We start from the raw sequence: 16,085 nt of genomic DNA on the forward strand, positions 1-16,085 counted from the left end.
CATAGCAGTGGATTAAGAGGCTCAGAGTTAAGGTTAGAATCCATACTTCAGCATCACTAATTGAAGAAGCAAAATTTGCATCCAAGATGAACTTAAGGTATAAATTAACATCCCTGTTGATTTCTTTGGAAACATAAAACATGTTCCTCAAAATGGATGAAAGCTGTCAGAAAGGCCAAGAGTGGCCTCACTAAATACTGACTTCTGTTCTTATGATGAGGAGTTAATTACCTGCATTTGGTGTGGAATGAAAACCACAAAAAATAGTTTGGCACAATACTGTACATGCTGTCTGATCATTCAGTTTGCATGCCAGAATCACTCTTTGGTCTGATGGATAAAGTAGTTATTGTGACAGCTAGGGTACTCTGGGGAAACTACCTTCGCTTGGATACACACAGTTTATCTTGACAGGAATTGGATTGCAACTACTTTCCACTCCAGTTCAGTACCTACAATGACTACACCCTTTTTCCCCAGGTCTGTGTGTGTTTCAGATGCTGTTTTATAGCAACTGTTTTTACAGAGATAAAGCAGTTATTGGAAACAGTTGATGTAATCTGGCACACCAACCTTGACTCTGTACAGTATTTTTTTTTTAGTAGAGTAGTTGGCGGTAGATGTTTTTAGAAAACAATATACAGCTACTTTAGAAGTCTCTATGATGATGCTTGCTAATGCTATTCTGGTGAGTGTTGTATTGAAAAGTTAATTACATTTCTGGTGAGGAAAAGTTCTTTAGAAGTATGTTTTGCTCAAATGGAAAAGTGCTACCGCAAAGCATTATTATCAAGAACCATGTAATAACATTCTTGTGTTTGTGTCTCCATAGTAGACTCAATATTAAAAATCTCATATTTGTCTGTAGAAGTGAGACAGAGCTCTAAACATTATGTAGAAGAAAACAAAGAGTGCTCATTTTGTGTTTTCACTATATTTTCCACAATATCCCACACTCTAGAATAACTAAAAGACATCAAAACATTTAATTAACAGGCACTACATATTCATAATTTGTATACAGCTTATACATAGATAACTCAGCTTTGGGTCATAATGCTCATAGCAGGTTTAGGGTTGCAGCAGCTTTGCATTTGCATAAAGCAGAGAGCAGTAGAACTACCTTTTCTGACTTAAGAGAACATTAATCCAGTCTATCTTTGAGGTGGGCTGGAGGGTTTGTGACCCAGAATAATCATCAAACCTCATCAATACTCCTTTCTTTGAACTCAGACAAATTCCAAGACCATATTTTTCAGCATTTACTATAAAGGCTGTTAATTCATCCCATTGACTGTAGTAACTATTTAAACCATAAATTTCAGACAAAATGTTGGAAGAATGTCTAAACCTTGTGGCTTTAAAATTACACTTTGACTGACTAAGTTCTGGGGTTGTCACTCAACTAAATGAGGAGCCATTAGGCATGAAGTAAGATTTTCTTGTCTGCTGAAAATGACATTGTTTCCAATCCTTTGGCTGGTACTGTAAATATATATTGTTCTTCAGATATTCTCAGTTTCTCTTTAAAACATTCCCACTCTACAGCAATGCAAGGCGTTGGCCACTGATGATTGACCCACAAGGCCAGGCTAACAAGTGGGTGAAGAACATGGAGAAGGTCAACAGTCTCCACATCATCAAGCTGAGTGACACAGACTTCGTAAGAACCCTGGAGAACTGCATTCAATTTGGCACACCAGGTGATTCACTGCATATTTGTATAGTTCATTAATATGTAGATGGTACTGATGCTCACTTTGGTTAAAATGTTACCTCATCTCAGCAAGCACTTGATGTCTATGCTCTTCTCCTTGAGCATGCATGTTCACGAGCTGAAAGCAGCCTCTTCTATGCCAACTCACATAAATCAGGCTATAAACCTAACTATTTCTAATTGTAACTACACCATGTGCTATTGTTTATAAACATGTATGCAATAAAATTAGCATATTTTGGGATATAATTTTTTCTTTAGAATCTTTAAAAGCAGTCTAATACGGCTTGCGCGTATGGAGAATGCATGGCTCTAGACCCATCTGGTGACGTTTCCATGTTCTCCCAGTGTCTGCGTGGGTCTCCAATGGGGTTTTGATTTCCTCCCCCAGTCCAAAAACATGGAGGTTGGGTGACTTGGCTACTCTAAAAACTGTCCTGGTGTGAGTGAATGAGAGTGTATGAGAACTGGGTGAAGCCTCTAGTGCCTGATGCAGTCCTCCATCACAGAATACGTTGTGCACATTTGTCTGTCTCTTGTAGCACGTGTGGAATGATTCTCAGAGCAGTGTTGATTGTAAAAGCAGCCTTGGGTGTTGAGAAAAAAAAGTGTAACTAAATAAATGTTTTTAAAAACGGTATGTGATAATAAGCACCGTATGCAAGCAATGCCTATATTGTTAACATGGTAGTTTATTGTTTTTAGCTACATAAGGATTATGGCTTCAGTTCAAAACATAAAAGTCAAATTTCAGACACTAAAGGGAAACAAAACTGTAGGAATTTGACAAAGCAAGCCTGCAGCTTGTTTATATTAAAAGCACACATTGCCCCTATTAACTTCCTTTGTTATCCTCTCAAGTGGATTGTTCTTTGTTTTACTCTCACAGTCTGAGGCTTTTGAAGAGTTAACCTGGCAATTTTTTCATTTATTCTAAGAAGGCAAGTAAACAAATCTGTCTGCCCCAGGTGCAATACCACACCCCCTCTCCAGGGGTCTCCCTTCACCCACAAACCCAAAACGGAGATCAAAGCAGGAGCCAAAGCGACAGAATACCTGTCGAGCGGCGTTGGCTCGCGCCTCTCTCTCTCCTCAGGGCGACATGGAACGCTTCGTTTTCCAGATTTCCACACCGCGAGCGCTATCCGCTGACTAATTTTGCACATCCTCTCCTCTGGGGCAGGAAAACCTAATACACAAACGAAAGCGTAGACACACTCCTCTCCTGCCTGTCAGCCATGTCCCTGAGAAACAGAGTCAGACAGAAGACGGACGGCCAGCTTTCCCTTTGAATCCCCCCCCCCCCCCCCCCCCAGCAGCTCCCACCTCCAAGTTTTTAGCCCTGAAGATGATTCACAGTCCCCAGTTCCCACCTCAACAGCATGAGCCTGACTATTCGCCCTTTGAGTAAATAGTTGTTGTTATGAATCATGCTGCATTTTGTCACTTATTTGCTTGAGTGTATGGGTACGTTAGTGGGTTCTTTGTACACCTTGAGCGTGATTTGGCATGGGGGAATTAGGCGAGAGGAGAACTAGCAAGCCAGCTAGAGAAAAAGAAAAAAATATGCACACCATTTCAATGAATGAAGACACAGAACATGACAAAATTAATGTCATATTTAAACTTTAGTTTAATGCAGAACTTTTAAGTAGACATTGAAATATGTTCTGAGGTATGGATGGAAAGAACTTCAGTCACAGGCTGCTGTTTTTTTTCCCCAATTGGAACAGTGTCAAAATGTAGGTCTATAGGAACGATTACAGAAAATAGGAGTTGAAAATGTTATCTGGGTGTGATAAAGAAAAACAGAAGAGTATGTTTTTTAGGTGACTGGAATTAAAAATGCAGGACGGGATGAGACTATCAGCCAGAACTGTTTGTTTCCCCAGCACTGAAGGATAGAGTAGTGCAACAGTCTGAGAACCCTCATTACAAAATTGAATGAACATTTCAGCAGTTCAGAAATATAAAAATTCTAGTCACTTGGTATGGTATGATGAAATATCCTTCAACGTATTCTCTACAAGTAAGCAAGTGCATACAAGAAAATAGTTCAGTGCTTATCCCTTGCAGCAATGGGTTTTAAATTTTGGGTTTTAATTAGTTACATTTCTATAAATCACTGAAATTTCATATCATAAAAATAATCGCATGCCTTATATGCTGTCTATACTGCTATGTTCTTTAGTGCTGTTGGAAAACATTGGTGAAGAATTGGACCCCATTCTTGAGCCTTTGCTATTGAAACAGACTTTTAAGCAGGGTGGAAGTGTGTGCATCCGCCTTGGAGATTCCACCATAGAATATGCCCCAGATTTCCGTTTCTACATCACAACCAAGCTACGCAACCCACACTATCTACCCGAAACATCAGTCAAGGTGAGTCTCCACAACACGATTCTTTACTGAATCTACAAATCCAAGTCACTGTGGGCTTTTGTAACACACTCACTCATTCCCTGGGTCCAGAATTTTGGTAGGTACCTGTTATGATTGGTGAATTCAGCTTTAAAAAAAAAGGTGGACAATCAATTTTTTATAGCACTTTTCACAACAAAGTCATCACAAAGCATCTTTAGGGGAGAAGGAAAACCAAACAGGAGGAGTAGGTGGTAATCGCCAAACAAACTAAACAGGCTGCAACTATGGTAGTAAGACAGGGTTAATACAAAGTAGAGAAACAATAGCACACACTGTGAAAAGATTCCATTCCATTCTATATCACTGTGTATCTGTAACTGCAATATCTTTCTTCGTGTAAACTATTTGAGCTCATCTGTATGTGCCTTTTGAACAGGAATTCTGGCCCAACCAAAAACATTCTTTAAATAGCTGCTGGTATCAAGTTAAAGGGCCCACCTCATGTAATACAAACTATACAAGCTGTGTAACACAGCTGTGCAAATTATTACAATACAACTAAAATTCAAGAAACCATAAAAGAGCTTCAGAAGACATAGTAACACATCGTAAAAGGGTAAAGTTCTTAAGGCTAGAAAACTTCTACATAAAAGGGCATTATGACATCTGAGAAAATGTATATTATTCCAACGAGGCTCAGCTGTCAAAGGCTGCTTTTGCAACGTTGATGTCAAGATATCAGTTACAAGCGCTGTTATCATTAATTTAAACAGAAAGAAGGGCAGGTCTAAAGACATTTGGCCTACAGCCATGCATACAAGCATATTGTCACACACTTTAGGGTACAGATCATTTAATCCCTGAAGATGATGTCATGACAAAACCTAAACTTTAGTCATTACCCTTATGAACACTGCAGGGTAGTATAGCCCATAGCCACACATACATTTATTTACTGCAAAATAAGACACTGTACTGTACAGTTACATGAAAAGAAATGTGGAGTATAATACAGCACATTCCCTTTCAGATACATATAAATACACTCTCCTAGATCTGATGCTCTTTCTGTGCTTACTCATCTCTGCTGTCCAAATTCAGATAGCTATGATTTTATCTCAAGATGAAAGGCAGACAACTCTGAACCAGAACATAGAATTAGAGACAAAAAAGGCAGCACAAGTGCTGCAAAATCACTTAAGGCTACGATTCTGTCATTTGGCTCGCTCGCCATCCACTAGATAAAAGAAAAGATTGCTGCCAGAGATTACCATAGGGCACACTTGCTGTGGTTATCGCTTTATTACTTTCAGAGCAAAAGTTGGAGTCTAACATCCATAGTTGATATCATACCTGAACTGGCTACTGGAGCTGTGTGACTGCGACACTACCTGCTGCGCCACCGTGCCGCCCTTTAAATATGTATTGTATATTTATTGTATTGTATATATGTATTGGTGCATTGTCGTCCTTGGCACGGCCTTCAGGATACAATGTTTGAACCATTGGATGCACATGGTCCTCCAGAATGGTTTGGTAGTTCTTGGCAGTGACGCGCCCATCTAGCACAAGTATTGGGCCAAGGGAATGCCATGATATCGCAACCCAAACCATCACTGATCCACCCCCATGCTTCACTCTGGGCATGCAACAGTCTGGGTGGTATGCTTCTTTGGGGCTTCTCCACACCGTAACTCTCCCGGATGTGGGGAAAACAGTAAAGGTGGACTCATCAGGTGGAACAATACATGTTTCACATTGTCCACAGCCCAAGATTTGTGCTCCTTGCACCATTGAAACCGATGTTTGGAATTGGCATGAGTGATCAAAGGTTTGGCTATAGCAGCTCGGCCGTATATATTGACCCTGTGGAGCTCCCGATGGACAGTTCTGGTGGAAACAGGAGAGTTGAAGTGCACATTTAATTCTGCTGTGATTTGGGCAGCCGTGGTTTTATGTTTTTTGGATACAATCCGGGTTAGCACCCGAACATCCCTTTCAGACAGCTTCCTCTTGCGTCCACAGTTAATTCTGTTGGATGTGTTTCGTCCTTCTTGGTGGTATGCTAACATTACCCTGGATACCGTGGCTCTTGATACATCACAGAGACTTGCTGTCTTGGTCACAGATGCACCAGCAAGATGTGCACCAACAGTTTGTCCTCTTTTGAACTCTGGTATGTCACACATAATGTTGTGTGCATTACAATATTTTGAGCAAAACTGTGCTCTTACCCTGTTAACTGAACCTTCACACTCTTCTTCACATGCTTTTACTGGTGCAATGTGCAATTAATGAAGATTGGCCACCAGGCTGGTCCAATTAAGCCATGAATCCTTCCACACTAAAATGACAGGTGTTTCAGTTTCATTGTCCAACCCCGGTATATATATATATATATATATATATATATATATGTGTGTGTGTGTGTGTGTGTGTGTACAATAACAGGTTGTAGCCCATCTGTAGGCCTCCTTCTGGATTTATATGTCAGCTTCTAGTTATTCCCTACTGGTCACTTTGTGGACTGATGTCGATCAGATTTTTTTCTTTGTTAAACCCACAATTCCTCCCAAATTTAATCATGGCCAAAGCCTATGTTCTGATGGACAAGCCTCCAAAACATGTGAAGGGTACCCATCTCTTTTCAGACTGGGCAGCTCGACACATTGGGAGAACAATATTCGTTTACAAGGCCATTTCTAGTCTGTTGGGATCGCAGCCACCCACGCACCGCTGTAGTGTTACCAACAGTTAAACTTCATTTCCTGAACGTAAGGTGGAACATTGAGGTGGCTGTGTCATTCACAATCTATACATGCGTTTACAGTACAACAAATATCAGCACTAAAATGTGGCCTTAAACTAATTTTCTTTATACCAGGCAAGCAGAGCTCTTTTACAATCATTTCCTTCCATTTTGCTCTTGTAGATGTTTGTTCAATATAGTGGAACTAAAGGAAAACTATGTAGAATGTCTACCTTAAAATTACAGCTTCTACATGATTGTAATGTTCCACGACACTGTAATAGAGAGAATAGAGCTTCTGTGGTGGCTATGCCGGGTACTCTGCTGGTTTACTGCACTAAGCAACTTCTGAATCACGGGGCGGAGGATTCTTGCATGAAATGGGTAACGCTAGCTACAGTAGTGTGAGCTTATACGGGCATGAGGACACAAGTCGGAGCAATAAGCATTTGTTGCCCTTTTTTTCATGTGTTGCGGTGCTATTTAGTGATACTTTTGTTGTCAGAAGTGTTATAATCAGTCTTTTAGACCAGTGTGCCAGGGTTTGCAGCTGCTAAATTTAGCCAAATTAGCTTACTTTTTCATGTCAGACATCGATTTTGGTAATAAGTGTTTTTTTGCTGTGTGTTGCTATGTGGATTAAATGACTGAAGTTACACTTTGAGTCAGTGGAACCCAAGCTTTGTTGAGGATATTGTTATAATCTGGTTTTGAGTGTTATTGATGAGGGTAAGTGTTAGCAACTGCTTACTGTAGCCGGATTAGCTCGGTTTATAGCCCTGGACATCAATTCTGGTGACAAGTTCTTTACTATTGGTTGCTATTGTTATAACGATTACTGTACTGCCAAAGTTACACTTTATGGTTTTAGTAACATGGTCCAGGGTGTATTATGAGCGATATGTGGGTTTTATCATGTCGTCAACATTATTTTATTCAATTACACACATTCCCCCAGCTCAACATCAACTGGAGCCCCAAGAACTGTTCACTACTTTTGTAAAAAATCACTCGATGAGAGAGAGGTGTGTGTTTGTCTGTGAGAGAGAGACAGGGAGAGCGTGTGCAAAAGCTGTTCGTATTTACGGGAGTGAGCGAGCAAGAGAGAGAGAGAAAGATCTTTGTGAGACTTGATTTCACAACAGTACTGTAACCGTTAATTACACTCAGCAACAGTTAGGGGGTGCTCAGGAGAATAAAAAAGCCAATTCTTATATTGTATTCCTTTAAGGCAGTATAAAATGGTCTACTCTCTGGGGTCTATGAACACACCTGACTGATTATATCTGAGATTTTAATTATAATTATAGTTCAAATATTTCTGAATCAGCCAAATCTGCCCTTTGGATTCAACAATATTGCAAATTTGTGCCACATCCAGAGATATAAGGCTGACTAAGGGGTTTCAATTTGCATGTCCATTTATACTGTGTAAAACTAACCAATGGATTTTTAAAATCTATTAATGATTAAATGAATGCCACAAAGGGTTAAATGTGTTTGTTTTGAGCCGACTCGACGGATCTTATGCCTTCACTGATAAATTCCCAAAAATAGTCATTCTAGCGTTGACCTGTGGTCAGATACTGACCCATGAAAATGTAGGCAATAACTAACACATTTAACAGCTGGGTTGCAGTCTCTAACTTGCTGGTGCACAATTCAGTGTTTTTAATAAAGTGTCATTAAACATTGTAAACTTGTTAAAATGGGCAAGGATTTAACAAATGGCAGAGATCTTGTTGAGGTCCATTCAGCAGTCATAAAACACTATATAGTTCTACAAGGCTTTATTTAGTATATGCAGTATTCAAGATTAAGCCCAGCTTATGCATTATATTTCTCTAATATATTTGTAATGGAGCAACAAGGCAGATCATATTGATCTATTTTGCCTAATTGTTAAATGTTCATGGTAGAGCTGCTGATGCACAGCTGCAGGGGACAGGTGCGAGTGTGTGTGTTTGTGTGTGTGTAAGGGAGAGAGGAGTGTATGAGTATGTGCATGCAACCCTGATAAATCAGTTTCTCCCCAACAAACAGATGTGCAGGTGAAGTAGAGATATTTCACACAGCAAACTGTCTCCATCATCTTCATCACTATCATCTATCGAGGATAAGAAGCCTTTATAACATCAGATGCACTCAGAAATTCATTCCTGTGTTTTTGACTCTCATGTCAGGCAGTGGAAATCTTATGAAATGCTACTTGAAGTACTTCTCTGTCAGTATTCATAATATTCACATGCCAGACTGAAAAGAAATGATGCCATTCTCAGATATATGCAGCAGTGTGCAAATCAGAACTTACCCTACTTATATCTCTGATGACAGAACAAGAGAAAACTGGGATGGAAAATCCAAAACTGCTCTGAATATACAGTACAGCACTGAGAGTTGATTGGCATGTGCCCAGGGGCCCAAGTCACAGGTTCTTAACAGCTACTTTAGCTTAACCTTAAATGGAGCATTAAGTCTTGCGGTCCTGTTCCAAGTCTACACCAGGGAGGTAAGCAACATAGGTTACACTACAATTGCAATCTACAGTTTGGCAATGTACAGTGGCCCAATTCAAATTACAAACAATGCATTAGAGTGATGACTTAAAAATTATGAAACACATTCATATTCAATTTGTAATATTTTTCTCTGCCAATCATAACATGAATTCATCTGAAGGATTCTGAGGTATTAGGCCTCTGCTGAGCCCACCTCCTTGCAGTATTCCCTGAATGTTGTAGTATGGGCACATAGAAAGGCACTTGTGATTGGCCAAATGGGAACTCGGGTTCCCTACATCAATGCAGGTGTGTCATTTTGGACTTTTGACTCGTATGAGAAATTTTACTTGCAACACACACACACACACACACACACACAAAACCATTAGCTAGGTAAGCACATATGGGTAAAAAGATAAAATATATATGATGCATAACAATCCTGCCATGCTGTCTGTGGCACTAATTTAACTTAGGATGAATATTGGTTCACCAAGTTTGCTGATTTTGTGTTCCATATTATATCTTGACTGGTCACCACAGCATTTGGAATATGTATTCTCTTGGCAGATCAACAGGGCCCCATCTGGGTGAAATCGAAGACATAACTGTATTAGCCTAATAATGTCACACAAGGTGCATGGTGTAATGTGTTTAGATTGTAATATGTATATGTATTATTTAACTCTGTATAGCTTGTAAAATGTCATTCAGCTGAATTACAATTTAATTTACTTTTAAATCTGTAATGTATTACATACACGGTGGTGGTGGGGGGGCAGGGGGGTTATTGGGCAGATTTTATAACAACATATATATAGATAACTTAGAGTTGTGATTGCTATGGAGGACCACATTCTGCAGCCAGATATTTTCCAACTGGTTGGATCATATGCTGGCAACATACTGTTGCAAAGATCTATTGAAACCAACTGTGAGATACTGAATATTCCAGATAGGGAGCCCATTGTTTAATATTTATACAAAAAAGCCCGTAAAACGATAATAAAAAAACGACACCACCTGTTTTTTAAATATCCAGTTTAAAATAACCTGAGGAAATTATTAAAATACTTTTTTTTTTTTTTGACATTTTGAAAACATGTAACTGTATTTACCATTGTATTGACAATAAAATGAAAGTGTGGTTCCTTACTTTTGCACAGTAGTGTTATAGTTCCCATTGAAGTATATCAAGTTCTTTGTTATATCATTTGTTTTCCTACTTCGTCAGATGATCATAGTCTCAGCAAATGAACAAACCAGTTTCTCAGTGTCCATTTGTCATGTATTTCAGCTCCTCCAATATGAAGAATGTCTGACTGTCATGCTTGACTTAATCCATCATGTGTCATTCCAAATCAGCACCATAATAGCAACTTGGGTTTGATTTGCCCAAGTGATAAATTAAAAGCAACTTTCAAATAATGACAGAACATTATTGAAAGAAGGCAATCACTCAAGATTCCTCTTGACAAAAGATGACAGTCAAGCACCTTGTTCTTTTGATTTCCTGGGCTTCACTGAACCTCTTCAGCTTCAATGAATCAGTTGAATACACCATTTTAGATGGCTGAAGGTGTGTTCTTGATGTGAGGACACTAAGGATGTCTTTTTTTTTCACCTCTCCCTTCCAGAGGACTTTAACACTGAGAACTAACTGATACTGATTTGATTGTCCTTGTTTTTAGAAATAAATATGTGTTTTTTTTTAATGAGGTACAGCAAATATTTAGGCAGCCCCTGTTAGATGCTGCTTTGTTTGTAAAATGTACTTTCACTTCCATTTGATATGCTTAAACATAATTACAAGCATCGTTTAACAGATGTACATTTTACTCAGACATCACATCCCATGTTAATCTGCACTTTAGGTAACGCTTCTGAACTTCATGATTACGCCTGAGGGTATGCAAGACCAACTGCTGGGTATTGTCGTTGCTCGAGAGAGGCCAGACTTAGAAGAGGAAAAGCAAGCCCTCATATTGCAGGGAGCTGAGAACAAAAGGTACATCATTTGAATCCAGGGTTATTCCATACATTTCTCTTTTGATGCAAATTCTAAAGTATTTCAGTACCAATTCTTCTGATAAATGCTCTCACCTGATCATTAGGCCACATTTACACTATGTAAATCCAATAACTGGTTTCTGATCATGGCAATCAGATTATCTTCATCATTCCAACACTAAAATGTAACAGATTAAATTAGTTCTCATTTCTGTGCATATTGGAATTAGAACACTATGCTGCCTGGGTAAAGTAGGAATATATAAGCTACGTTAAGGTTTGTTTTTAGAAATATTTTACAAGCAGAATGCATTTCTAACTTCTATGTTCAATGCTTCAGCAATTTGGAAGACGCCCTCATCCAGAATAACAATTTTTAATCATGTTAAAGACAAAGGGGAGATGTAGAGTAATGTAAGGAGTCATAAACAAAGAATTTCACTGGTATAGCATTACAAGCTTGATTGAGCCCCAGTCTGGTATTTGGAGAGTCAGTACTGTTACTTAGAAGGCTCCCCTTGTAAAGTTATTTTTTGGAAGTACAGACTTTTGCTGTAAAATAACAATATTTTGAAAAACATTCTGTAGTATTTCAATGAATTGTAGCAGCAAAAACATTTCTCCTTTGTCCTGCAGACAGCTGCAGGAGATTGAGGACAAGATCCTAGAAGTGCTCTCCTCATCCAAAGGAAACATTCTGGAGGATGAGACGGCCGTTCAGATCCTCTCTTCATCCAAAGTGCTGGCCAATGAGATTTCAGAGAAGCAGGCGGTAGCCGAAGTGACTGAGCAGAAGATCGACGAGACTCGTATGGGCTACACTCCAATTGCTGTCCATTCTGCCATCCTGTTTTTCTCCATCGCAGACCTGGCCAACATTGAACCCATGTACCAGTACTCGCTATCCTGGTTCATCAACCTCTTCATCCTCTCTATCGACAACTCGGACAAGAGCGATGTCCTTGTTCAGAGGTAGAAGCTGTATTCCGTATAATTTGCAAGTTGCAAGCATGTATAATTTGTATTGAAAAGAGTGAAACAAAATGTGACCTTCAGGATGAACAAGTCCAATGTCATCATGCTCAATGCCAGTTGTAGGTTACAGGGTTATACATTTACCTAATTTTAATTTATTGATTTCACTAATAATATTAGTGAAATAATCTAATTTAATGATTTCACTAATATGTGATTAGAAAGAATACTTTACAAAAACATCTGACATGTAGCCCAAAGACTTATCAGAAGAGTAGAAATTGGTACTGCAGCATAAAAGGTAGGCAAACTCCCAGCCAATTATTTCTGCAAAAATGAATGGTTCTAATATAGGAAAGGTGTGAACAATATTTGGCCATAGTTTAATAAACAAAACGTTTGGAAGAATTCTAATGTGAGGAGGGAATCATATGTCCATGAACAAATGTCTTTTTGGGGCTAACACAAAGTGTGTTCTCAATAAGGTGAGACAAATAGTACTTCAGGATGTTTATTAGAGAAAAATATTTTTAAAAAGCACAGTCTTTTTTTAGTAGTAGTTTTACACAAAATAAACAGATTATTTTGAGATACCATCTTAATATTGAGATACTAATGAAGTTATGTAATAACAATTTTCGGAGTAGGGCCATGCCCAAACTCAGCTCTATATATACACTGCGAACTTGCGTCATTTCAACGTCAGACAAACTTGCTCCCGCCTCCTGTTTTTTTGTATTTATCTATCCAAAGGGGAGTGAGTGGGGGAAATTTGGCTTTATATGCATTCTGAAGCCACCCTGAACTTCTGCCCAAAAATATATCTGAGTTCATCTCCCCGTTTTAGCCTATATGGGTGTGGTACGTACTAGCTAATGAATATTTTGCCATACTAGATTCTAAGTCAATATTTCAGCTATGTCTAACTCCAAAGTTGGGTCTACAAATTTTTTTGTAGTATATTCTCCAATCACAAGATGTGTGATTCCTCTAAATGCAAAGCGTGAATCCACATTTGAAGTAGTCCTCTTTATAGTATCCATTACCCCTGTCTGTTGCTGTACTACCCTCTACTAGACAACAGACACTTTCTCAAAATAGATACTTTGTCAAAATAGAAAGAATATTTTTCGCAATCTCAATTGGGATTGCATATTGATCAAGGTGCTTTTATTTGTGTGGTGGACACTGGCTTCTGTACTGAAGCACCCATGATGTTCCTGAGAGACTAAGCTAGACTTCCCCTCAGCTAAAATTTTACCTTGAACATCTGAAAAGTCTAACTACAAAAAGACACCTCACTGATCTTCACCCAAGAGTTACCATTCTTATGGACACCTCTGTTCAAAAGGATGTTTTGGTGATGTACAAGGTGGGTCATTTATATGGATACACCTTAATAAAATGGGAATTTTATTCCCAGCACCTGAAACTACAGATACTGGAAGCCTATGCTAGCATTTCTCCTGCTGTGTTGCTATCAGTGTGAAAAGAGGGTTGCATTGACAATCCAACAGAATGGGCAGCACTTTGAACACATTTTATAAGTGTTCAGAAACTTGTAAATAACTCATGAAAGAATAAAGTTAAAAACATGCACACCATTGTTTTTCTTGTGAAATTCCCAATAAGTTTGATGTGTCACATGACCCTCTTCCCATTGAAAAAAACAAAAGTTGGATCCAAAATGGCTGACTTCAAAATGGCCGCCATGGTCACCACCCATCTTGAAAAGTTTCCCCCCTCCCATATACTAATGTGCCACAAACAGGAAGTTAATATCACAAACCATTCCCATTTTATTAAGGTGTATCCATATAAATGGCCCACCCTGTACACTTTGGCATACCTTAAATGCACTAGAACTGTGTTGTTGTTGAATTCAACATTTAAAAAAAAAGTGTTCTATGCAAACAAGTGACAGATGGCATAATGTTGCAACAATATAATGTTTGCATATGAGACCTCTGAATAAATGTTATGTGCAGTTTATTCAGCAATTATAGTAAATACCATACGTTTTTGAGTTAACATTTTTATTATTGTGTGGCATCTCATGACACATAGGGCAGAACAAGGACCCTTTAAGCTTGAAAGGAATCAAGATCTTTCAAGCCTGTGCATTGCTATTGCACCATATGCTGTGGGAGAGCTCAGTCTTTTACACTTTAAAAGCTGAAGAGAGCACAGATGAAGACATTCCCCTGCCCCAGTGCCCATGTTTATCATCACAGCGCTGTCTTAAGCGGTCAGCACAACTGTCTGAAAGTGCTTTGAACCTTCAGTCAAGTGTTTACCAGCTGAGCCACTGAGATGCTTGCTTTTCTCCAAGGCCAGATGCATGAATGGAAGGGGGAAAATAAAACACCACACGTAAACAATGCATCAAATCAAAAAATGGCACATCACACAACAAAAAACAATTCCTGATGTATGTCCTCTTAACTCCTAGCTTTCATGAATGTTTTGAGTCACTCAGTGTAGTGTGTGGATCAGTAAAGCTACAAGGCTGTTGTACAACAGACTATTTTCCAGACTATAATTCTAAAACTAGACCCTATCGCATTTTACATTTTTTTTATTTTCTTTTTTTTGGGGGGAGGTGCTATACGCTTTAGAGAAAACTCAAGGGACAGGCCTAGAGTGGTTTGGTCTCATGCAAGAAAACCTAAGAGAAGGGAAACCCATGAGGCATACCCAAAGGTTCAAGACTGAGTGCTGTGCGACTCTCAAGCAACTGCTAAACAGGCGCTCAACCAGGTGTTTTGGATTGCCCTGATTAAGTTTGGGAGGCTGCTCTCTGGTGGAGGGGTGAGATATAGACGCCCACCCACTTATACAAATGTGTCAGGTTTTCATACATTTTACCAGCAAAGTATAGTGATTGTAATGATAAGTCATCATACTGATCTCCAAAAAGTTGGATTATGTGCCAATTTTTTTTTAAGCAAAGTGATAAACCTTGCTCAGGAAAGACTTTTTATTTGATGCAAAGGTTATACACAAGCATGACTGCATCATTTATTTAAGGTGATTTTTGGAATATTTTTTATTACTTGTTCCTAAATAATGCAATAAATATTGGTGGGGGATTTTTTGTTTTTTGCATCTCCTATGTCCAGACTGCAGATTCTGAGGGACCACTTCACCTATTCACTGTATGTCAATGTGTGCCGTTCACTCTTCGAGAAAGACAAACTCCTCTTCTCCTTCTGCCTCAATGTTAACCTACTCAAACATGACAAGCTTGTGAGTAACTCCTTTCACTCACCTTTACACCTTTAATTTATCTATAATGGAGGCAAGACTTTATGTGATGCAACATAGATAAATGGGCTGATTCAAAACAATGTCTACTAATGACATGTAGTTAATCCATAAGTATGCTGTATATTACATATATAAAAAATGAAGGCTGACAGAAAACACTTATTCCCTTGCCACAAAATCATCCCATCATTTGTATTTAGCAGACACATTTTATTACACAATATGGGCGAGGTTTAAATCAAGGGATTTAAGCAGTTTGTCCTCCCATTTTATGCAGAAATGGCTTTTGTTGTTCTAGAAAAGATTTGCTAGCTGTTGGGGCATTACTGTGAGGTTTTGATAGCATTTAGCCATGAGAAATAAAAGAAAAAAAAGAAAATGGGGTCAGGTAGTGGTGTTTGAGGATTATTTCTAGAAACCAGAAACCATTCCAGGAGAATAGGATGTCATTTGACCATGAGTGTCCAAACGTCTCCACACAGGAGCATTTTAACATGTG

At 38.8% G+C, this 16,085-nt stretch overlaps 1 protein-coding gene across 4 annotated transcripts in view; it reads left to right on the top strand.

Moving 5' to 3' along the window:
- The window catches only part of dnah7 (dynein, axonemal, heavy chain 7), a 144,498-nt gene that overhangs the window by 102,853 nt on the left and 25,560 nt on the right, over positions 1-16,085 (top strand). For all 4 annotated transcript variants that reach the window (XM_066685892.1, XM_066685893.1, XM_066685894.1 and 1 more), the window contains 5 exons: positions 1,549-1,703; positions 3,909-4,099; positions 11,206-11,339; positions 11,978-12,313; positions 15,439-15,565. In XM_066685892.1, coding sequence (XP_066541989.1) covers positions 1,549-1,703; positions 3,909-4,099; positions 11,206-11,339; positions 11,978-12,313; positions 15,439-15,565 — 943 coding nt within the window. The remainder of the gene's footprint in view (positions 1-1,548; positions 1,704-3,908; positions 4,100-11,205; positions 11,340-11,977; positions 12,314-15,438; positions 15,566-16,085) is intronic.

The sequence above is a fragment of the Hoplias malabaricus genome, chromosome 12 (genome assembly GCF_029633855.1).
Source record: "Hoplias malabaricus isolate fHopMal1 chromosome 12, fHopMal1.hap1, whole genome shotgun sequence".
In the NCBI taxonomy this organism is placed as follows: Eukaryota; Metazoa; Chordata; class Actinopteri; order Characiformes; family Erythrinidae; genus Hoplias; species Hoplias malabaricus.